This window comes from Rhodnius prolixus, unplaced genomic scaffold, assembly GCF_049639745.1.
Source record: "Rhodnius prolixus isolate KJV_2025 unplaced genomic scaffold, Rpr scaffold_15, whole genome shotgun sequence".
NCBI classification, from domain to species: domain Eukaryota; kingdom Metazoa; phylum Arthropoda; class Insecta; order Hemiptera; family Reduviidae; genus Rhodnius; species Rhodnius prolixus.
In genome coordinates this window covers 4206819-4231937 of record NW_027411605.1, presented here as the reverse complement: position 1 = coordinate 4231937, position 25119 = coordinate 4206819, and the positions used below count along the sequence as shown (strand labels likewise).

The following is a 25119-nucleotide window of genomic DNA, read 5'->3' as shown; positions in this document are numbered from 1 at the left end:
TTTTTGATTGTGTAAGCTGTAATTATGGAAGTTTATTTCAAGATAGAAATTATTCTTTAGTTGCAAAAAACATTTTGAAAAATTGGTTCAAATAAAATCTTTTGACAAGTTCTCATTTTAACGAATTAATTAAATTACTTTACATTTTTGTTCTTTTAAAGATTTTTGTTTTAATTTTTAAGCTCGAAACTATAACTTCTGTAAGTTATTCCTACGACTTTTTGCCAACGTTCCGACAAATATATTGTCCTCTTCAGGGTCTGGATATTACAAATACTAAACAATTTACAGAGTCAGTAACATAGAAAAAACAGGGAAAATCAGTAATACAAAAATAAACAGTAAAATACACTAAATTCTTTATAATTATTGAAACTTACGTGGCTCTGCGGGTTGGTTGAGTTACAGAAACTAAGAGCCAGAAATGGAGAAGCAGGTATATATATATATACAGATATAGCGGGACTTACACGGGAATTTTGGTAATTACAATTGGACAGATACAATAGACTAGTTACACCAAAAGAGTAAATACAATAAATATTGGGAAATTTCTTTAAACAACAAAAACCGTTAAACCCAAAACACAGGAGAAACCAGATAACCCTTATGCACTAAATAACTAATAACCAAAAGATTTGAAGTAAATTTAAAAAACCCAGCAATAATTATGTACAAAATTTGGATATCTATTTATTTTTTAATGATAAAATTGTAGCAGTTGGCCAAATTCGACGTGTCTGTCCTAAAGTTTACTGTGTTGTTCTGTTTTACTATGTAGCACATTTCAAGAAAATTTCGCTTATAGTGGTTTTTTTCCCTATCGAGTACTGTCACATTCTGAAAGTCAAAATTGTGTTTGTTGTCAATGTGGTGTCTAAGTAGCGCGGTGGAATTGTCGTCTTTTTTTGTCTTACAATCATACTGATGCTGGCACACCCTTGCCTTGAGATACTGACTTGTCTGGCCTATATAACAACTGTCACAATCCTGGCAATTTATTTTGTAAATTGTGTTAGATAGTTTGTCTGTTTGAATTTTGCTCTTTGTTTTGGTGAAAAATTGTTTAATGGTGTTCCCCGATTTCCATGCGGGTATTGTATTTGTAATATCCAGGCCCTGAAGAGGACAATATATTTGTCGAAACGTTGGCAAAAAGACGAGTTGTTTTATTTGACCAATTCCTCGCAAATCTTCCATCCTAAGTTTAACAATTTGCGGTCACGAAAACTATATATTCGTTATTCCTATGATTTATTACAGGCCGAGAATCCAAATGTCAACTTCTATCGCCAAATTTAAGATTGATAACTGATGAAACACTGGGTTTTGATGCGGCAACTGCTGCTCTGGGTTTAAAAGCGAATGTGTCAGAAGCGGATCATCCACTTCTTTGTGAAGGAACTCGAAGACAAAGGTAATTAAATGATTTTTAAATTTCTTTTAAGTTATTTGACATTCATTGGTCTCAGATACGTAAGATAACTTGCAAGTTGTGATTTTTTTACTCTTCTTAACATAGGTAATGGAAGTGTTGCGATCATAAACTGATGATAAACTTTCGGATTTAAGTTTTCATTGAAAATATTCATTTGAAGTCTGGAAAATCCAGATCCCTCTATCGAAAGTACCACTTTGCTGAATGGATTTTTTTTCCCTGAGATTTTCAGGGAATCCCTTTCATTTGAATAATTTCTTTAAGTAACTTCGTAGTAGTTATTTTGAGGTGGAATATTATGTTCCTATAAGTGAACATCTCAAGAATTAGAGTAAGAGCAGTAAGTCGTTTGAGTGTCCTCACTTTATTATTATTATTTTTGTTTAAACAGGGGCGATCTTGCAGTAACTCTACTTGTACATTATAAGGATAATCCCTCACGAATTGCTCACATAATGGAGAAACTGTTAGATCGAGAGGTACATCAGCTAACGAAGACACCATTGTCTGCCACCTATTATACAGCACATCCGCCAATCAAAAGTTCACATTGGAACAGCGATCGTGGTGCTATTGACCATTCACATCTTGCTGATCCGCTCTTACCAGATCCATCACATTCAGGTGGTTACTTTTATAATTTTATTCAATAATAATATTTGCATCTTTTAGAAGGTGGGTGCTTTGGGATGAAAGAAATTGAAACTTGCATCATTTTTTTAATTAATGTTTTCTTCTTGTTATTAAAGCATTTCAAGCCAACGGTACGAGTTCAATAGCCGGAAGAGATGGTGAATCCTGCCTGCTGCCTCCGAGTAAACCTATCAGCATTCCCCATGCGACCACTAGCTCTTCAGCATCATTAACTACAACCACAAGAACTAAGGAAACAACCAGGTAAACCTCCTAATGATTAACGTCTAAATTGGATGCATGAAAAATCTCGTATGTTTTTATGTTTGATGCTTTTCTAATCTAAGAAGTTCCAACATTTAAAAACTATTCACAAGTTTACATGTACGATACTTATATTAATCTGCTCTTATGTAATAATACTCAAGCTGTGGGGCGTGCCCTCTTCAAGGGATTCCATCCCTTTCATACGTCCAACTCTTTTTTAAAATCTATATTGCGGTACTTCTGAGTGCTTGATACAGGAAGTGAAGAGAATGGGTCTACAATTGCTCTTTTAGTTTGTGGAAAACCCAATAGTGGTAGCCCAGGTTAAATATGACGTAGAATTCATGTTAGGGAGCTTAAAAAACAGCCTTTTATGATCTATGAAGCAAGAAAATCAATTTCTCCAAAAACAGAGTACATGGATTTAAGGAAATAATGAGAAAGAGAAAAGTCAAAAAAAGAAAAGACAGCTACTAAAGTAAATCCGTCATCACAAAGACGTAATACCTGGTTACTATTTTCAGGTTCAAAGGAAAACGTGTTTATCCATCAGTACCAAACCAGCCATCAGAAGCCGGTGCTCATTTCATGTTCGAACTGGCCAAAACGGTACTAGTGAAAGCCGGTGGTAACAGTTCTACATCTTTGTTCACACAACCGTCAACATCACGTGACCATCACGGACCGCACAGAACTCTGCACATGTGTGCATTCCAGCTTGGACTGTACGCTCTTGGACTGCACAATTGTGTTTCACCGAATTGGCTCAGCAGAACGTATTCATCGCATGTGTCTTGGATTACAGGTGAGTGCAAGGAAGTGCTGTTTCTAATTTTGAATATTTGACAACGACGCAATTGTGTGAATACTTACGCGACTTTTTTATGTCTTCAATGATGTAACAGTTATTCTAATCAATAAAATTACTTTAACCGTTTTGTTTTCGTCAAATAAAAATACAGAAAGTGAAGAGAATGGGTCTCACATGTACACATGCTTGTTTTGCAGGTATATTAATGTATCAGTGTCAATGCACAGTTCTTCAACAGTCAGTAAAGAATACTACGCCCTTTTAAGATTCCTAATTATAAATACTTTAGACTGTTTTTTTTGGGGGGGGAGCATTGGCTTTCGCCATACAGCCATCGTCTATGTATGCAGCCAGCATCGTCTAGGTGCTTATCACTAGAATAACACTCACTCTCCATTCTCACTTATAAATACTTTCGCTTCAACATTCATCCCTCTACTATATACAACTATTTACATACAAACTTACAACTAATGGTGTTAATTTTGCTTAAATTCTTTTTTCCTTCCCTCCGCCAAAGGACAAGCAATGGAGATTGGTGCTCCAGCAATTTCATTTCTTCAAGACACATGGGAAGGCCATTTGACTCCGCCGGAAGCAGCAAGTATGGCAGATCGTGCTTCAAGAGGATTTGACCGGAACATGACTCGGGCCGCAGCTGAATTGGCGTTGTCATGTCTTCCTCACGCCCATGCGTTAAATCCTAATGAAATACAAAGAGCTATTTTACAGGTTTAATATTGTATTATTTTATTACATTTATCTTCTTTCGCATTTTGATTTATGTAATTTCATTGTTACTTATTTTGTTCTGTACAGTGTAAAGAACAATCGGACAACATGTTGGAACATTCCTGCCTAACTGTGGAAGGTGCAGCGAAAGGTGGCGGAGTCTATCCGGACGTATTATTTCAAGTAGCCAAATATTGGTTTGATTTGTACGTCAGGGTATGTGTTCTATGAATGTATTTTAGTATCTCTTGATTTGAAATTTTAATTTCTGTACGTACAGTTTCGCAGATGGTTTATATGGATTAATATGTAAAGTGCTTAATAATTCACTCATTTTTGCTGTTGTTTGATTGCAGTATGCCCCCCATGGAGAAGTGTTCAGTGAAGAGCCGACCCCTGCTCCGGTACTAGTAGAACACGTGGTTGTGGACCAACAGCCTTCGGCCGGAAATGGTGGAGCCTCAGGACCGACTCCAGCTGCACCGCCACCAGCCGTGCTTACCTGGGTGGAGACTCCGGCTGCTGCAGCAGCGGCGGCCGCCGCCAGTGGTGGTCCCCAGGCGCCGCCTCCACCGCCTCCCCAGTACGGAGTGCCGCCTCTCACCTTGCCACTGTCCCTGCTGACTGCCATTCCACCTCGAAGATTCCAGCTGGCACCACCTCCGCACCACCATCCGCCGCCACATCATCAGATCACTCTGCAGACCCAGCCGGCCTCACATCCTCTGCAGATGTACCACTTGCCCACCCCGCCCATCCAGTTCTACCCACCTCCACCGCCTCCAACACACGTTTTCTCCGCCACTCCTATACAGGTAGCTTTTTTATTCATTTTGACGTTTCATATGTTAATTTTAGGATTTAAGATTTAGCTCTGAGAAAGACCGAGATATGCTAGTGTCTAATTATGCAATAATTACATTCTCTTACTGTGAGGAAGGAAATATTGCGGCCGTGTAAAATGTACACCCGGATGCTGTCATCTTAATTTCGGGAATAGTAATGTCCCTCTTATCTTATCATTTAATAAGTAACTACTTACGCAAAACCAGAAGTGCAAATTTACCTACAGCAGATTTCTTTAAACTTGATAAAGTTATTCATCAGAAGAGCTATAACTAGGCTTCCTTCTAAGTGTCATTTCACTCAACTGTGGGGAAAAAACACACGGACCATATTCTAAGAAACGTTTTCGAACTCAGGGGACTTCAGAAGGGTATTTCCGGTGAAAACATAAACGCAATACTTTCCTTGTCAGTAAATAGTCTTGAGAATTTTTTTAAAATTTTTATTCGTTGATTTATTTAAAAATGGATTTATGTAAATTTATTATTTTTCTGCTGCAAACGCAGGAAGGATTGCCATCTTACGTCCAAGTATGTATTTCAGATCATTTAAGCTCTTAAAGAAATCACACATATTTAGAAAGATGTTTTCTTTTCTAAAAATTTTATAAATTTTAAAACAAACAAAAAAATCCTTGGAAAATTTGTAGGTTGGCGGTGCAGTGACTCAGGTGTCTTTAGCGCAAGCAGCACCGCCTCCAGTCACTCAGCCTCAGGTTATAACGGTAGCAGCGCCAGTTAGACCTCAGCAACAACAACAGGTTTGTGCTGAGTGAGGTTTTGTGTTGAATAGGTTGCAGCTTGTGTGGATTGTTTTTGAAAAAAAGTAAAAATAAATAGATATTTTTTTTTTTTTCTGATTAGATACAACGGACACAACAGCAGATCACGCCAACACAAGTGCGGTATCTGCTCTCAGCATATCGTGTAGGTATGCTGGCAATGGAAACTATTGCCAGAAGAGTGCATGATGATCGACCTAATGCCAAATATGCTAGGAACCCTCCATATGGTGATGATGTAAAATGGCTGTTACGAATAGCAGAAAAATTAGGTAAGCTATGAAATAGTTATTATGGTAACAGATTGGAAATAGATCATACGAATTCACTGGTTATTTATTTCTCTAATTGCTCTAGTAAGAGAAAGAAGGTATTGTAACTGTGGAAATTTTCGATTTTGCATTTTCATAGGGCGCAATTTCCTCAAACGGAAACACGACTTTACCTTTAAACTTGGAGAGATATATTCGTATCAAAACATTAATTTCATCTATTTTGCCAGAAAAATAAAAAAATCAAGGGGTTTGCTAAAATGAACCTGTTGTAATTTTAATATAACATACTCTTCAATTATTTTTCTAGGTACACAATATCTGCAACAGTTTTGTGTTTCTGCAGTAAATAGTATTGTTTCTCCATTCATTTTGCATGATGTTGCAATTGAAGCCGCCCATTTTCTTGCAAGAAATAATCCAACACTTGCATTACAACACCTTAGAACTACCTTAACTCCCATTGTACAAAAATGTCAACAAATGTAAGTACCATTTTTTTTTCAAATAGTAATAATTAGTTCGAAATAATTAATAATTAATTCGAATATTTGGTCAAAATGAATAGATTATTGCGAACGTCAGTCCTTTTTAGGTTTTTCTCATGATTTCGATCTAAGAACTTATGTTGACAAATTAAAATTGCATATTGGTATAGATTTCATATTTAAATCTTACTAAACGTTCTTAACCAGCTATCATGCAACAAATCTTACATGAAGATGATCTTTTCCTTTGGCAAAAACAAAAGCAAAAAAGGTCTGAAATTAGCAATTATGTATACGTATTATATCTCGGAAGAATCTATCTATTATACCCTAAAGCAGGGATGAGCAACACGCGGCCCGCCAAGCATTTCTAAAATTGAATTTATTTTATCGACTTTCTCCCATCAATATATTGTTATAAAATTAATTATAATAAAATGGTAGTACATACTAAACCGAAATATTTTTTTATGGCGAGTTACTTGTCGACGACGTTATTAAACATGCAATACGAACACGCCGCGTCTGCGCGATTTTTTTGTGACGAGATACACACTTGTCGGTGACTTGTTCAAACATGCAATACGGACGTTTCGTAAATTATTAGTAAGAGTTAATCTATGTGCGGCCCGCAAAAAAAAATTAAAATTTAAATTGGCCCATTGATTAAAAAGGTTGCTCACCCCTGCCCTAAAGTATAATAGTAAACTAAAATAAAAGCTTGGGAAAGAACCAGGAAGAACTAGACAGTTTTAGTTTTTCAATAAGGAGTGCAAAATGGTAAGTTGGAACTATTTCACTCAAGATTTCTTTATTTTACATTCATCGAGGACCCTTAGTTAAATGGTTGATCTAGTTTTCTTTGTTCTCGTTGAATAGTTTATGGCAAAGCTAAAGTCGTAAGCTCTGTTTAAGCTGGGCTTAATCAATGTTGAACGTGACGTGGATAGGGTGATTGATTACTGTGATTATTAGATTATCATTATCGTGCTTCTAATTATAAGATAAGTAGTTGTTGTAACGTGTTCTAATCAAATCCGAAAGCGAGGCTTACAAAAGAAACGAATGTGCACCATTAATGGCCACAATTTGAGCTCCATAGAAAACAAACTAAGTCAACTCTGAATCATTCAGTACCGCTATTCCATTTTGTAGGAAGTGTGACAAGATTTGTACACTTTTCGCCTACCTTTTATTTGAAAGTTTAAATTTTGCTCGTGGGCATGATATTTCCTAAAATATTTTGCGACAGGAACGCTGAGATTCTGAGACAGATTAGGTGAAATCCAAGAAAAGGGGCTACACAATGGAGCTACCTTAGATTGGGGTTTTAAACCTCTCTTGTGTTTCCCCCGTAATAAAAACAAACTCTTATTTATCTAAATATCTTAACATCATTATATATAATTGAATAATATTTATAGAAATTAATTTACTTATCGTTAAACTTGCTTTACTTGCATTTTTTTGCTTTTGTTTTCAAGGTACATTCAATGTTTACATCAGAAACTGTATCATCTTTCAACAGCTGAGTATGATGAATTCGTCAGCATTGTACTGTCAGCTAGGGCAGCATTCCAAATAACTCCCGAGGGAACGCAACAGTTTAAGGAATGGTTACAATCCATTCGAAGGTATGTTCAACTTAAAAAAAAAAAATTGCTTGTCTTACTTGTTTAAATTCTTTTTAAATTTACTATATTTTCTTTGCGGTCAAGTTAATTTGATTTACCGATTTCTTTTGTTTAATAATTACATCAAAGGAGAATCAGAACTTATTATTTTTTTATTTTAAATAGTTCTAATGATTTTCTATAAACTTTGTGTACTCTCTACGTACATACACTTTTATTTGTGAGTTATTTATTTGTGATTTATTTGTTTTATTTATACAAGAAACTTTTGATTAAGGGAGGGGGTAAAAATACTTGTATTTGCAAAAATTTCCCAGTGAAATTAGTTGTAAGTTAATATATATTTAAAATTCTGAGTTGGAAGAGTGTTAGTCAACCGGAATTCGAGAACAGCTGTTTACGTTTTCCAAGAAGCCAGAAGGTTTCATTAGAACAGCGTTTCCCAACCTTTTTTGGCTCGCGTACCACTTGGTAGTACATCATGCTAAATTGTACCATTTCGTAAAAAAGATTGTATTTCGTGAAATTTGTGTATTCCAAGTATGTTATTTTATTATTATTATCTTTATTTGTATAGATAGATAATTTATCTGATACAAAAGAGTTCATGTTCACTTTATAAACTTAGTAAAGAGTAAGATATTAGTTTTAAAACTTTTTTTAAACTACATTTATTGTTGCTTGGATATAGAGCTTACTCATTACATTAGCCTCAGTCTCTTTAAGCAGATTTTTACATAGTTATCATTTAAGTTCTGTCAGTCACATGATAATTCTATTAAATTTTCTTTATCTTTTACTGATATTGATGTAGCTTTTCCTAAATTTTCTTTATAGAAGGGGTTTGGAATCCAATTATAATTTGTGTTTTCGAGTTTTGGAAAATACTCCATGAAAGACAATTTGAATCCTGTAAAATGTGCTATCCTTATTTTCTCGTATATCTTGAGACAGATTTAACCTTACTATACATATTAACAACTTTACTGTATAATATTTAATTAAAATAATTTTTATGAATTATAGGAAAAACGTATCTATGATATTTTTATGATTTAATTTTTTATGTCCGCCATTATTGATTATTTTTCGCATACCATCAACTAGCAAGTCGTGTACCACCAGTGGTACGCGTACCTCAGGTTGGGAAACGCAGCATTAGAACATAGAAATACCATACATATCTTAAGCCAGTGATTTGTTTTAATTTTTTTTTTTTTAAAGTGAATCTTCATTTTAAAGGGAAACTACGGGTGCTGTTATGTCATGCTTTCTTCAACATTCATCATTTTATTTTAGTGAAATTATAATATTGAACATGACTATTTTTTATTTTTATTTTTTATCCTTCTTTTTGTAACTTTATTAGTACAAAAAACTTTGGAAATTTGGGTGATTTGGAAGAATCAAGATCCAAGTAAGATACAAAAACAAAATCATTTATGAATAACATACTCTTTTTGCTTTTAAAAGCAAAATTTTTATATTGGTCTAAAAAAAAAAAAAGTTTCTGTCTTGAAGATTTCAGGAATCATCTTGTTTTGGAGAATTAAACGACTTTTGGATTAAAATGTCTGTTTGAAAAAAATTTTTTTTTCAATAATGAGATGATCTCTTTTTAATTATTATTATTTTTTTTTAACCAGGTCGAAGTCATGCAAGAAAGAATTGTGGGCACAGATCAGTATGCTATTACAACCATCCAATGGAAAGTGACACAGGTTACCCCAGCCGCATTTCTGGGCACCCCCAAATTATTAGGCAAAAGGAAAAAAAAAAAAATCAAAGGAAAAATAAATAAAAATTAAAAAAAAAAAAATTAAAAAAATAAAAAAAAAATATACACGACAAAAACTCTACCAATCAGCTCACATCACATGAATTATTATTTTTTACTATTTTTTTTTTTTTTTTTGTTTTGTATTATTTTTTAATTCTCGTTATTTATTATTAATTAATAATTACACTCGTTATTAATTTATAAAACAAAATTAGTTATTAATTTTTGATCGTATTTGTTGACGCACATTCAACTTTTCTTCTTTTCTTTTTTTTCTTTTAAAATAAATAAATACAAATTAAGGGGTTTAATTAAATAAATTTTTTTAATAATAATAAAACAAAGAGATTAGTTTTTAAATGATGTTTCTTTGTGTGAGTGTGTGTGTGTGTGTGTTCGTATGTATGTGTGCGTGCATGTTTGTAGTAAATTTTGTAGTAAAACATTTTTTTTTTTCGCGAAGTTTAAAAGTGCTTCGTAAAATCTTTTTTTTGTTTAATTTTTACAATCCTAAGGAAAATTAATTGAGAAAATTAAAAAAATATATATGTATATTTAATTAGTAAATAAAACAATGAGGGCTTAGGAATGAATTTTCCACTTGAAATTAGTTGTTAAAACTTTTTATTTTTTGTTGGAAAAAAAGTGAAAGAAAAGAGAGAAATTCCAAGTTTTTCAAATCCAGTTTTCTTTTATTATGAGAAAAATTAATTTCATCTTAAGAGAAATATTCGTCAATGTCAAATCCAAGAAAATTTCAGTCCAATGACTCAAACATTTTCTTAAAAATAGATGACTTGTAAAGAGAGATCAATCATAATTTGACATAAAAATCGCTATATATTTTTTTTTTCCTGAGTGGACAGTTTCCTTTTATTTTAAATAAATATTATTTAGTCTGTTTTAAAAAATGTATTAAATATTTGGACATAGTCCCTCTTGCTCAACATTTAAAAATATATGTTTCATTGCTCAAAATGTAGTTTAAAACAATACAAAAAGAAAAGTATATTTATGGAGTAAATCAGTATCGTGAAAAATGGCCATTTTTTACATTTATTTTATTTTTTTTTGTTCTTTTATTTTACACTGATCAAAAAAAACAAAACAGAAGTTTCAATTTTGAATAAAATGTTTGCAGTTAATATGGCTTCCAAATAGTGGTGCTTTTCTTAAGATAACAGGGCAATGAAAAAAAATAACTCTTGATCCATGGATACCCGTTCTTCGGATTAGAGAAGAAGCTTTTAGCTAGTAAAAAAAAAAAAAAAAGCATGGTGTCCTGGATTTTTAGCGGTTTAGAAAGGCCATATCCATGATTGATACACATTTTTGCTAGCTGAGGTTTGCAGTTGTTGGTCTTTGTTCTTATTGCTAGAGCAATTCATGTTTTTTTATTTTTAACCTAATCATGCGCTGAACGACTTCAGAAAGTATCTTCTCCGGTAGATGAGAAAGGATCCTCTCAGGCTCTTCTATTTGCTTCCTCTTTAAATCAATAACTCTGTCCTTTCTTCTGCTATTTTGATTATCATTACTTCCAACTCTTCCTTCTTGCTCCATCTTCTGGTCTTGAATCTTCCATCCTTTCTATCTAACTCTGTCTTAGCATTCTACTATTATCCGTAGCTTGAGTGGTAGTAGTATGTATTGATTCGCACTTGTTCATTTAATTGACAAAATTTCGGCATTACCCCTTCTTTTGTGGCTAAGTTGTAATATGGAGTTATGCAGCAACTCTGAGGCATTACCATCTTCTTCTTCTTTTTTCTTACATCCCTTCGTTCAAGGCCAGTAGGTCAGGAAATCCCCGGATTCAGTTTGGTGAAAGGAAATAGATTTTCATGGCCTCCCCCCCCCCCCAATTTCCAGCTGTAAACTAACTTCCTCCTGCTTTAGTTGCAAGGTTTCGCGGCCAGTCCATTAACTGCTTCTGTAATTTTGTATTATTTATAATTCTCACTTCGGCTTATTGCCCTTTAATATCACAAAAATGTACATAACGAGAAATTGTCTTTCTGCATAGTGACTGACATATCTCCGTTATTGTAGTGTTATGGATTTTACCAATTTTGTTTTTTCGTCCTTGTTTTTGTCAAAGAAAAATAATTTCCAAAACTTACAAAATTTATGACAAGCTTTTAAATTTTTAAGAATAAATTTACACCATCGAGGATTTTAAGAATGTAATGATTGAATAATCAAGTTTTATTTTCTATGATTTGTTTATTATTTTATATATAAAAAAAAATTATTGCAAGACCCTCAAAAAAAACTCTATATATATATATATGTATACCGCTGATCTTACTGCATACACAAACTGACGATGTTTCTATCTACAAAATAAATACTATTTCACTATTTTTTTTTATTTTCGTACTGCTAAAATTTAAAATTTCACAAAAACTTAAAAAAATGTATAGACATAACATTTTTTTTGGTTTTGTTTTGTTTTAAAGTCGAAATCAGTCCTAAATAATATTGTTATTAATTTAGTTTTTCATTTTCCAGCAATTTTAATATTAACAGATTAATCTATAATATTAAATTTAATAACAGCCCCAAAAATAATACTGTTTTTAGGTTCTTTTTTATTATTATTATCTATTTATTTATTTATATTAGTTTCAAATTGAGAGATATAAGATCTGATTATATAAAAAAAAAAGTGTATTTGTATATATTAAATATATATTTTCTCTCTCTTTTATTTCAATTTTTAATAACTGCTAGGTTTTAAATATTATTTTAGCGTTAAAAAACATTATTTAAAAGAAGAGAAATTGAAAATGTCGGTTTTTTTTTAAAGAAAAAGATAAATAAATAAAAAATTATAATAAAAAATACGATGGACCTAATTAAATAAATTGATAAAACTATTTTTGCATTTCATTTGAATCGTATAATTAGTTGCTGTTTTTATTTGCTTTGATTATTAATTATTATTTAGCATTGTATTTACTTAAGAGTACATAATTCTTAGATAATTATAAATATTTTTGTAAATATATTTACACTCCAACAGAATTCTAGTTAGTAAATAATGAAAGAAAGGAAAAATGCATTATTTTGCAACAATGTAAACAATATTGCATTTTAGCATTTAAACACAAAACAAATCATTCTCATTGTAGTAAATTCTTAAAATAAGTTCTATTATTTAAAAACAAAAAAAAAATATATCTTTTTATATTTTTAGTGTATAAAATGAAAGGTTTAACCAAAAAAAATATACAAATATCATATTTCAAGCTTTAGACTTTTTTTTAAAAAAATAAAAATAAGAACTGCTCTTTTTGGTTATAAAACTATAAATGAATCTTTTTAAAAAAGTAAAAAAATTGCAGTCTCAAAAGAAACAATAAAAACGTGAAATTAAAATTATTTAACAGTGTGTTAACAGAATTTAACTTAATTTTTCTACTTTATTTTCTTATATAGAAGACAAGAGTTATTTTACTTTTTCAAATTGAAATTCTGGGCATAGATAGTCTCAAGCTGCATTGTTGAACTTTTACCAATGGCGTAAAACTTTTACAAACATTTTTCCTCAGGATTGATTTAGGTTTACGTGTTCTTCTTTGGACTCACCGCATGGGTTTGGCGTTACCACACTTCAAGTCCTCTTCCAATCATTTTCATCCTTCACTTCACCCTCTTTCTTCCATCCTATCCTTAGCTTCGTCTTTTAAGAATGTTACTTTTTACTAAATTTCAAACCATCAGTGCTGTTGATTTTTTACTGCTCATAAGACACGATTCCATAATATGTACTGTTTCACAACCATGTAATCCATCATACAATTATCATGTCTGCTCCCTCTCGCCTAGTGCACTACGCTATCTACATAGATTTATTTTGACTATTAACCTAACAGCACTCAGTTTTGAATTAAGATATCTTAGGGATTGCAGAACCTAGAATATCTATAGGTGGGTATGGTCTCCTGTAATGTACAAAGTTCAGCAAAACCACCATCATTCGTAGCATATTTTTGCTCAATCATGAACAAGTCTTAGATCTCTTCCAGCTGTAATCTCTTCATTCAAGGACTAAGCTGGTCAAATTTCTGAGAAGTCATATCAGTAGGCTCATATGCTTTCATCTATATTACTGAGCTGCTCATAGTGAATTCTATCAGTTATCCCACCGAACGATTTACATTTTTTGGTACATGGGGTACCATTAACCCCTATAAAAATATTATGGTATCTTTTCTGTAGGTTCATAGCGAAGGGTTAGATTACATTTAAAAATTAACTGTAAATTCACCAGTAAACTTAAAATCCTGGAATTCAGTTCTTTCTACACTTTGAACAGTAATGGGTCTTACTCCATCCAGAAGTAAACTGTTTCATCCATTCTCTCACCTTGCCTGTGGGTCTTATACATTACGCCTTTCTTTTACCGCCCCGCCTCATTTACCAGGAAAAGATGAGGCGTGCAATTTTTTTTTTTATCTCGCAGCTATTGAAGGTTTCGATATGATTAATCTGGGTAAGCAGAAATCAATTACCCCTCACCCCCAAAAACGAGAAATCAACATCGATCGTTCCTAATAGAGTAAAATCATCGATTGCTACTTTTTTTTTCTTACAATTGCAATTCAAAAATCACCATTGATAAAGACAAAAACATAAAATAACCTCTTGTTTTCTTTAACATCCGAGACATTCCACCTAAGGTTATATCTATAAGAACTGTTTATTTTTTTTACTGGCTGAACTTTTGAGAGCTATGCCATGCATCCATCGACATTATCGTAAATTATTACGTCTTATTTACCTTTAAATTTAATGAAATTCATTCCTTCCTGTATGAACTTTTAAACACGAAATATTTATGGTACATATAAAGGATATTGAAAGAAAAACAGTTCAATTGAATTTTTTTTTATAATAAAGTGAAATAAACAAATAAAACAAAAAATGAGCCTCATATTCTGCTCTCAAGACTTCAATAAAGAACAAAAATTAGATATTTCTCACTTAAGGATTGAGCTCCGTTTCTACGACTTTGTTTATTGTTGGTTATGTGATGTTAACCTTTTCGTAACAATGATAGATTAACCTACATACATATATTAATGATTAAAAATATTATGTACTTTTGTGTTAATTTATTTAACAAAAATACTGCTGCATTTTTCCTCATCAAAACTACTCAGCGCGAGTAATTCTTTCCATTTTTCAGGTATCATAATTTTTCATTGCAAAGTTATAAATAAGATAATACACATTCTTCCTGAAATAAACTACTTCTAACACCTCTTATAACGGGTTGTTCACTTTATTGCCGTGATCAATTAGACATACAATGTATCAGGGTTTACTTTTATGCGGTTGGTATATATAGTATTTTAGGGTTTTAGTATCCAGCATACAAATATATGCTAATTGGCTCTGATCAGCAAGTATTTTCACTCTTTTTATTATTATTATTTTTAGGCGCCACGGTAGCCGAGCGATTAGAGGCGAGACCTGCGAAGCTAATATGTATTGTGGTACTATTGTGGGATTCCCGGTCTTAGGTCTTGAATTTTATATAATGGCTAATAAAAGAAGTTTACAGTAAAGTATGTTTGCTAAGTCGCCTCCGATCACGACACCTAATTGGTAGTTGGACGTTAAGCTCCGCCTGATTATTATTATTTTTGAATATAATGAAGGTAGAATACAGTTTTAATTTATTTGCTTCATTTGGTAAGTCAAGTAGTAATTTAAATTTAGAATTAGGCAATCCCATTTCAGCAGAAAAAATGAGTACTTTTTTTCCAATTTATATACCTTTTAAAAATGAAAACCAAATTTTCCGGTAAACAAAAGCCAAAGAAGCAGTCGTTAAACTCATTCATCAAGTGAGAAGTATCTGAATTTAAATAGAAAGAATCAAATCAACTGACATACAATATACATATAAAATATATATATATATATATATAAATAAATATACTTATAAAAAATATATTATAATCATAATATGTTTTTTGTAGTTTGTAGTATATAAAAATGTGTGTTCGTACTTCTTTATAGAAAATATAAAAAAAAACATTTTGCCACGAGTCTTACTTTTTAATTTTTGTTTAAAAACAAAAATGTATTATTCAGGTAATTATTAAATAAGAAAATATTTCTCACAGTTTTTCATTACTAATTAGAGAAAATTCATTTGAAACACAACAAAATGTGAATATAGGTTTATTTTCTCTTGTGTTTTTTTGTAAAAATTACAATTTTGAATGTTAGCTATATGCATCTAGAATAAGTATACTTTTTGTTTTAAAATTAGCTTGTTTTTTTTTTTTTTGTTTTTATGACTTTTTGAAGTTTTTACGAGTAAATTAGAAATTGTTGATTTTTTTTTAAATAGTTTCAAATGAAGCATTTTGTTTCATGTTTGAGAGGGAATCATATATTCCAATTTTTGATTAACTGTATTTAATTTTTATACAAACTATCTATTAAGAAAGCACACTCGAAAACATGAAATGTAAATACTGTGTACAAGCTAATTTTTTGACAAAATATAAGTTTTTAGATGTATATATAAAATTAATTTTTGATTTTCTTTTGAACTTAAATTAAAAAAAATAACTTTTATGAAAATTGAAATCCGTAGCTAAATTGTAGTTTGTGACAAGATATATCTGTTTTCTTTTTTTCTTTTTTTTTTGTACTCCTTCGATTATTTTTTTTTTTTTACAAATAATAAAATTAGTATAAAACTATTTTTTAAAAAAATTAGGCTTTTAGTGCAATTTTTTTTTTGTTGATATTTTAGTATTATTTTAAAAAAGGAGATAAACAACATGTAAACGTAAGATAGGATTACGTGAAATATAATTTAAAAAAATCTAGTTGTAGCGTAGAAGAAAAGCTTTTTCTAAAAAAGGAAAAGTACATATTGTTTTACTTTTTTTTTGTATATACAGTTAACAGAAGGGAAGTTTTCTTGGTTCCGGAGATTGACAGTTTCCGAAGTGATTTATAGTTACTGAAAGTATGATAACTTACCGTTATATGAGTGATCAACTGATGTATTAATTCTAGGTTCTATTATTGCTTTCGAATCGTGATCATTCAGATAAATTTATTTTAAGTTAGGGCTTTTTTTTTTCCTTAAAAAATCTCAATTTATAATAAATTATAAAACTTGTTGTTGCAGTCCGCGTTAAGAGTAAAATGTTATCACAAACCATTTGGTGCATGAACGTAAACTTTCTTGGTGAAGCAGTCACAAATTGATGAAAACTATTTCTTTGATTATGATTTTTGCACACTGTAATTAATTTCCTTTTAGGTAGGCTTCGGAAAAATGTTTATCAATGGCCGAATAAATTTGTAAGCCATTATCTTTTTTTTTAAGTATCCTTCTTGACATTTTTGTCTTTTAAATTCATTTATCAATTAAAGGCCTTCATGGTTAGTGCATGGGTTCCTATGCCGAATTCATGTTCCCAGCTGCGTGTCCTTAGATTTTCTTGGATACAAATCCTCAATTACAGAATGACGAATGTTATCCATAAACCAGAGAACACTGTCCTGAAATTCTATAAAAAGGGTGCCTACGACCTCATCTGTTGCACGATTTGACTTTTAAAATATTCCAAACTCCTAATTGCTTTCCATTACACCTAGAAACACCGAAAGAAAGCGTAAGCGTCAAATTTTTGAATTCACTTTTCATTTACTAAAATGCAAGTTTTGAGGTCTCAGCATTTTGAGATCGCTTATAAAGGGCACCAACTTTATCTTAAACAGAACCAACTACAAAAATTTACTGAAGCCATTACAGAACTTTTATTTAACTTTCACTTTTCATTTTAAAAAAATCGGTTTGTAAATTATTAGATCATAGATCAAACAATGTGATTTGTGATAAACTGTCCGATGCCTTTTAAATCTCGAAAGCAATGACTGAACTTAAAAATTAATTCTTCCAATAAAGAAGTAAAGGAATAATTGAAAATTGCAGGTGTTTTTTTATAGTACGATGAAATAATATAATTTATAGAAGTAGTTTATACAAAAACAAAAACTAGTTTCCATTATCTAAAAACTGTGAAACTTTTTCACTTATTTTTCCACCAAAAACAGATTACAACCCCATTGAGTACAGCGTTTCTGATTAACGTACTTTCCAGCAATGAAAAGATGGCGAAGTAGAAAAATATATTTTTAAGGCTCCGTCTTTTGGTCTTAATTTTTTTTTTGGTATCCTCAACAATGATCATTAGCGCCCATTATATTATTGTCATCACAAACTTTCGTACACTTTATGTCCTCTCTTATTATCCGTAATCCCCTTTTTATACCTTTATGAATTTATTTATTTTTAATTTTTGTTTTTGATCAGTGATTTAAAAATTGTATTCCTTCTTCATTTTTTATTTGTAACTAAGAATATCCGAATGGACCACATTATTGATGATCTAATTGGTCTTGATTATATCTAATCTTCATGATGTTACACATGTAACTAAATATGGCTGCCGGTAACTGGTAGAGAAGACGTGTCAAATGGGAATCAAAATCCTAAAAAGTGCTAACTAAACGTTATTTAGGACAAAGTTGCGGTTAAAACTTAGAAGGTAGAAAACTCTTGAAACCATTCTCTAAAACGAAGCAGGCCGAGTAAAAATTTAAAATACCAGGTAATATGTTTAACCTAAAACCAATTGTTCGTGAAACGTGATATTTAATAATTATTAATATGAGTTGTGGACTAGAAATAAATATTTGTTTAGGTGCCAGTTGTTAACAGGGTTGTTTTTCTTCTGTTCTATTTCTCGTCGGGGGCATAACTGACATCTGATTTAAGATATTCGCTCTATCTGTCAAGAGTTTTTCTTGCTAAGTTTTGGAAATACTACATTTCAACGTCCACAAAGTACCTTGTATTTAATTTCTTGGTCCTGGTTATCGATTCGATATTGAAGATCGCAATCTCACGCGTTGCATCTTGGCGCTGAAGAATTTTTCACTTGATGAGTGACAAATGGTTCCAATAAAAATAATTGTGCATCTCTGAAGATTATGATTGAACTATAGTTGCCCTAGATAAAAACAATTCTTCTCAAAGCAATAGAGGAACTTACAGCATTGATATATTTCTCTGGTGAAGAGTAGTCTCAGTAATAATCACATAAAAAGCAAGATATTTTGAAAATGGAAAACAAAAAAAGATCTCTGTTAAATTAAAAACTAGTTTATTCTGTATAAACTATGAATTCTGTTGATTTATTTGCAACATTAAATTTGTTTTTTTTTTTTTTTTGCCGAAGTCCAAATCAGTGCTATAATATGCTTTAAAAAAAGTAAGTCATTAAAAAATTCTATGTCCCTTAAAAATTATAATTGCTGTAAAAAAGAACTACAATTGAAATTGAAAACTTCCCATTTATTTTTATTAGCATGATTTATTTTGTAGTAATTATTATAAATATAATAATTGAAACATATTTCGAATAAGGTCCATAGTACAATCTATTTTCGAACTATTTACAATATAATATATATATTCTCAAGTAAAAATGTTTGTATTATTAAATTTAAAAAAAAAAAAAAACTGATGAAAAATATATTAAAAGTTAAGTTAAAAATTTAATTAAAAACAAACTATATATACAATTTTTTGTACACTTAATTCGTAGTTTGAAAAATGTACAGTACTTTAAAATATATATATATATATACATCTGTGTATATATATCTATAAAATCTTCCAAAACAAATAGTTATTCATTGAAGAAAAAGTCAAGAAAAATTGTAAGAAGAAACATTTGTAAGTGCTCTTAAATCTCTTAGTATTAAAAAAAAGAGAAATCTTGAAGATAAAATTGAAAAACCATCCCTTTAAATACTTTTCTTAAAAAAAAAGAAGAAAATTAAAAAAAAAAAAAAAATCTGTTTTCTCTTATTTATTCATCATTTTTTTTTTGTCTTAATTTTTATTTAGTTTTCTCCGGGAAAATCAAAGAAATAGCAATTAAAACAAAAAAGAAAGTAAAATATAATGAAACTCTATTACTGTATAATGCATACAACTTTTTATATTAAAAAGGAAATTTAAAAAAAATATTCGCGAGGGAAATTAGTAATGGAAAAATTTCTTTTAATAATTATTTCTAGTAGTTTTTAGTGAAAATGGTTGTTAAATACAAGAAAAAATAATAATAATAATTAAAATATAAAAATATTTAAATTGTGTATATTATTTTATGTCTCTTAATCCAATAATGTACTTTTTTTTTCTTTTTTTTTAAAGTACCTAATGGAAAATTAAGGAAAACTTTTTTCTGGCTTAGAGTAGACCAAACTATTAAACTAGATCATGGAAATTAGTTCAAACCAAAAAAGAAAAAAATGAAATTTAAAAAAAATTTAATTTTTCTGTTTAATTTTAACTGATTTTTTAAATTAAGCATCTGTGGCCATTATAATGCACATACAAAATAATTACTTCTGTCCTCCGTTTTGGCCAGATAAAAGAATTTGAAATCTACATACGTAATTAGAAATATAAATATTTGGGAAAGAAGCTGAAGTAAGTTCAAAAAGACGATCATTTTTCAAAAATACACTCAAAAACAAAAATGTGGGCAAACATTGTTATTATTTAATAAGTATTTGAAATCATATATTTAAGAAAATTAATTGAAAATAGCGTTTGAATTTTATAATTGTTAATTTTTTTTTTTTTTATGTTCAAAACTAAACGTAAGCTTGTATTTATATACGTACAGTACATTCTTTGGGTCCTTGTTGGTATTCAGTAATTATAGTTGGACTGTTTCTTGAAGTATTGCAGTCATGGAAGCATTAGATCTAGCCTCCAGTTTTTTTTTACGAGGTTTTCCCCCACTAAACACTACGCAAAGTGATCTTTTGGTCTTAATGTGCCTGAGATCTCATGCCACAAACTAGCTATCTAAGAGGGCCATTTCTTTCACCTCCAGAGAGTGTCTGAACAAGTAGACTCTTAGTTATTCAAGGTGAACGAAAGAGTTCACCTTAATTTTTTTTTTTTTAAACATAAATCTATCCAACGAGGATAAAGGTGCTCTACAGATGCCGAAGGAGACTATTTTCTCCTACAGCCCCCCCACCCAACCCATAGGTGACGGAACAACAACTCTACTCAGGAATTTTGTTCTGGTAGTCTTTTTCTGTTCGGCATTTTAAAAGTTTTCTCGCAAGGCAGCTTAGCATTGAATGTGAATAAATTTCGTTTTTTACTGGCCTACAAAAAACCCATCTTTATTTAGAGATTAACATGTAAAAAATCTGTTATTACTTCTTTTAATTATAGCTCACTTTCACGTCAATTAAAATGAAATGAAGTCTTCTGACCTGGAAGACTCCTTTAACTTCTCTCTCTTTCTCTTCAAAGTCGAAACCTCGTGAAATTTCTTTACATTTCTTTTTTATTTTTCAAGTAAATATTTTACACCACAAAAATAAAACTATAGCAAAAGAAAAAAGGTTGTGAAAGAAAAATTTGATTCCAGAAACTCTTTAAAAAACACTCTACAAAACTTGTTCATTTATTATTTATTTTATTTATTAAAAAGTGTTCACTCACAAAGTTTTAAGTTTTAAAATTCCAAGAACTAAAATTTTAAAAAATCAGTCCTAAGTGTTATTTCGTAATAGTGGTCTATATTCAATGTTAAGATTGGTAGTAGCGACTAGTGTGTTAGGTTATTACGTCTCTATTATTATCATTATTATTATTATGATTATTATTACTTAAATTATGATTATTTATTTTTAGGGGTCTTTATTAAATTTTTCCTTAAAGGGAGAAAATATAAAGCCATATTATTTTTTGATCTCGTTTGATAATTATTAATAATAATTAGTTATTTATTGCAGTTTAACAATTTTGTTTTTATTAAGAATAATAACTGTGTTGATTTTTATAAGAATTATTATATAATGATCATAAGAATCGCCATTGAAACACGAACACATAAAAATCTTTAAAAAGAAAAGATTAAAACTAATTTTTTAGTCCATTTAAAGCTTAAATTTATGAGACGAGGAAAACAATATTTTCAAAATAATATTGCGAGAAAAAAAAAGTAAATATTTGTAAATACTTATATTTTTTAAAATGAAAGAAAAGAAATAAAAAAGAAAATCCTTTTTATCCAAGAAAAACCTCAAGATAGAAGTGTAAAGGAAAATAAAAAACAAATTGTGCGCCCCCACCTAAATAAAAATAAAAATTAGAAAAATAGTTGTAAATATATGAAAAACAAAAAATGCACATAAAAACAACACAGTTATAATAAATAAATGAATAAACAAATTAAATAAGATTTTTAGAAGTTCAAAATTTTTACTTGATACAGTCTCATGTGTCCTTTATCTCTTTAGATTATGTAAGAAAATGTATTATGTAATTTTTATGAATAAAGAAGCATGGTCTGGTTGTCTTGTAATTGAAATATTATTATTATTATTATTAAAATAAAATTAGTAGGATTAATTACAAAAAAAAAAAATTGTAACATTTTCATAAAAAAAGGAAAAAAAGAAAAGTCTATGTTTATTTATTTAAAATTTACCTTTAAAGATTAATTAGGTACAGCAGACTCTGAAACAGACGTGTGTCTACGGCCCGCTTTACATTTTTTATGCAGTCCTTGATTCGAAATTGAATTAAATAATTAAACTGTGGCTGTATCATGGACACGGCCGTGTGTTGTACGTGAATACGTTTACGTAACGGGTTAAATTTTTTATATAAAATATTTTTATTTATGTATTTAGGATGAAAATCAAGGAAATAAATAATTACAGTTTTACAATATAACGTTATTGATTATAGGTCTTCAGAACACTCAACTCCACTCTAAAGCGGAGTGATCATTCCCCGGCCTACCAAATATAATATGAGGAAATGCTACCAGTCAGAAGAACTGATGCACAGTACTTAATTTTAACAGTCAGTGCATATTAAATCACTTATAGAAGAAAAAGAAAAAGTCTTTATTTATAATAGCCTAAATATATCCACATACATATGAAAAGAAAGAAAATCAACAATATAAAAAAAACACTTTTTACTATAAAATACAAAACAAGAATACAATTCCATAAAGACAACAACATTGTCTTTGACGGTCATTGACCGTCCGTGGAGTCTATGTTTCACAAAATGTGGATGTGTCATGGACACACGGCCGTGTGTTGTACGTGACGGGTTATATTTTTTATATAAAATATTTTTATTTATGTATTTAGGATGAAATCAAGGAAACAAATAATTACTGTGTTACAATATAACTATTAATTATAGGTCTGTGATACGAATAGTACGACACAAATGGCATACAAGATACATCGAGATTTCTGGTAAAAGTTAAATCAATATAGGTATTACCTAACGTTGTTGGAGAAGTTTCAATATTATGAAGTCGGGCAATGAGCGGTTTTGTGAGACATCAACATTAAAGTCTCGCAACTATCATAATTGGTGTAGTAAGATCATTACATAATTTTAGAGATGTTTTTGGAATATTTTATCAACGATCGTAACATAAAGAGTTTAATTTCTGCTAACGCTGTGCCCGGATGGATATACACACACACACTCCAGTACGAATTTGAAGATGCCATTGGCCTTTGTTCGGTTACTAGACAGACATCACCAGCTTTTGCGTCTTTCATTTCCAAATAAATTTCCGAAATGTCAATGTTAACTCTATTACAATCAGTGAAGCTATTGATGTTGCGATATATGGCGACTCCACCGGCTTTGCGACTTTTACCATCTGGATACGTTCCGGACAATCAAAGAAGAAATAACGTCATAGAGCCCAGTGCTTTTTTTATTAAAGGTAAATAAAAGGTTTTAAAGGGAAAGGCAAGCCTATTCGCGATTATTAAAAGAGCAAGTCCCGAAATCAACAAATTTTCTAGGCCACTGGTAGCTACAGATGTGAAAGTTGGCGCGTTTTGAAAGTACTAGTGAAAAAAACTACGCACGAAATCATAAGTTTCCTTTATTTTGACAACGAATAGTACATTTTCAGTCTTCTACATTCTTCATATCCAGGCCTCGCGTAGTTAGTATACCTTAGGATGGCCAGTTTTGGAAGTACTACTAGTGAAGAAAACCACGTTCGAAATCATATGTTTCCTTTAATTTTACCACGATTAGTGAATATTCACTGTTCTTCATTATATTTTACGATAATCACAGTTAGTACGAGTAACCATGTCTAGTTTTGGAATTACACGCGAAGAAAATAGCGTTGGAATCACATGGTTCCATTCATTTGACAAGAAATAGTGAACATTCTCTTATCTACTTTCAATTCACAGGCTGTTCAAGAGGTATAAATTAAAAAAAAAAAAAATCAATTTAAATCACAAATTCCCTTTAATTTAACCAGGAATAGTACATTTTCTAACATTTACATTATATTCCCTTGCCACGGGTAGTTAGAACAAGTAAGGTTGTCCTATTATGAAAATACTACTAAAGAAAACTGCATTAAGTTCCTTTTACTTTCTCCACGAGTACTGAATTTTTCACTTCTACAGTCTATTTTATGCCAATCTCAGTTAGTACAAACTTGGCCAGTTTTGAAGTACAAGTGAAGGATATAAGCGTTTAAAGTCACATGGTTCTTTTAATAATTTAAGTAAATTTTCTCTGTTGAACATTTTTTTTTCTAGGCCGCAGGTAGTTAATAAAGAAGATATGATTGGCCTGTTTTGGAAGTAGAAGTGAAGAAAACAGCGTTCGAAATGAATAGTTTCTTTTAGTTTTTTTTCCAACGAGTATGGCATTATCACTATTTTACACTCTAATGCCAGAGATGTAGATTGCAAGCAGTTTCTATTGTAGAAGCCGAGAAGTACATCCGATGACTTTGTCTCACGATCGAGAACGTCTGATGACTTCTCAGCCTCGCTTTCCTTAAAGGAATGTTCTTTATATTTTAGAACCAATTGCCAAACAAAAGATTACAGCTAAAAGAAGATAAAATAAATTTATTTACTCTTATGAAAACTCATCAAGGATGGCAAACTTTGTCAGCACAATGTTGAACAAGGCCATCTGCTCGGCAGAAACACCAGTTACAATTGTCACCTTTTGGTAGAATAGGTCCTTGCTCGCTGACAAATTCGTTAGATGCGTCTGTACAAACAGAAGTTAAACTTATTATTAAAGAAATGTTTTTTGTATTCAGGAAGATTTTTACAAAAGATTTATCATTCTAAATACTATTCACTTTCAGCTTCCTTTTCTTATTCAAATTAAAGGAAGAAGAAAATATTTCTTAACCTACAAGGCGACTCATAGTAGATACAGAAATTTCGCTCATTTTTGGAGTTCAAAAAATTTCTTTTGGATTAAATTTGAACAATTGTGGTGCAGATCTGCAAGGGGTGCAGCCTCAAAAAAAAATGGT

At 30.6% G+C, this 25119-nt stretch overlaps 1 protein-coding gene across 5 annotated transcripts in view; it reads left to right on the top strand.

Annotated features, from left to right (window-relative positions):
- Positions 1-19253, top strand: part of Dora (zinc finger SWIM domain-containing dorado) — a 40089-nt gene extending 20836 nt beyond the window's left edge. For 2 of the 5 annotated variants that reach the window (XM_074129681.1, XM_074129680.1), the window contains 13 exons: positions 1264-1417; positions 1830-2062; positions 2188-2335; positions 2863-3143; positions 3670-3881; positions 3969-4097; positions 4238-4696; positions 5234-5257; positions 5377-5487; positions 5591-5780; positions 6091-6265; positions 7753-7902; positions 9549-19253. In XM_074129681.1, coding sequence (XP_073985782.1) covers positions 1264-1417; positions 1830-2062; positions 2188-2335; positions 2863-3143; positions 3670-3881; positions 3969-4097; positions 4238-4696; positions 5234-5257; positions 5377-5487; positions 5591-5780; positions 6091-6265; positions 7753-7902; positions 9549-9618 — 2336 coding nt within the window. In that variant the 3' untranslated portion in view covers positions 9619-19253. The remainder of the gene's footprint in view (positions 1-1263; positions 1418-1829; positions 2063-2187; positions 2336-2862; positions 3144-3669; positions 3882-3968; positions 4098-4237; positions 4697-5233; positions 5258-5376; positions 5488-5590; positions 5781-6090; positions 6266-7752; positions 7903-9548) is intronic. The other 3 variants (XR_012459061.1, XM_074129682.1, XM_074129683.1) reach the window with 3 other exon arrangements.
- Positions 19254-25119: the final 5866 nt, after the last annotated feature.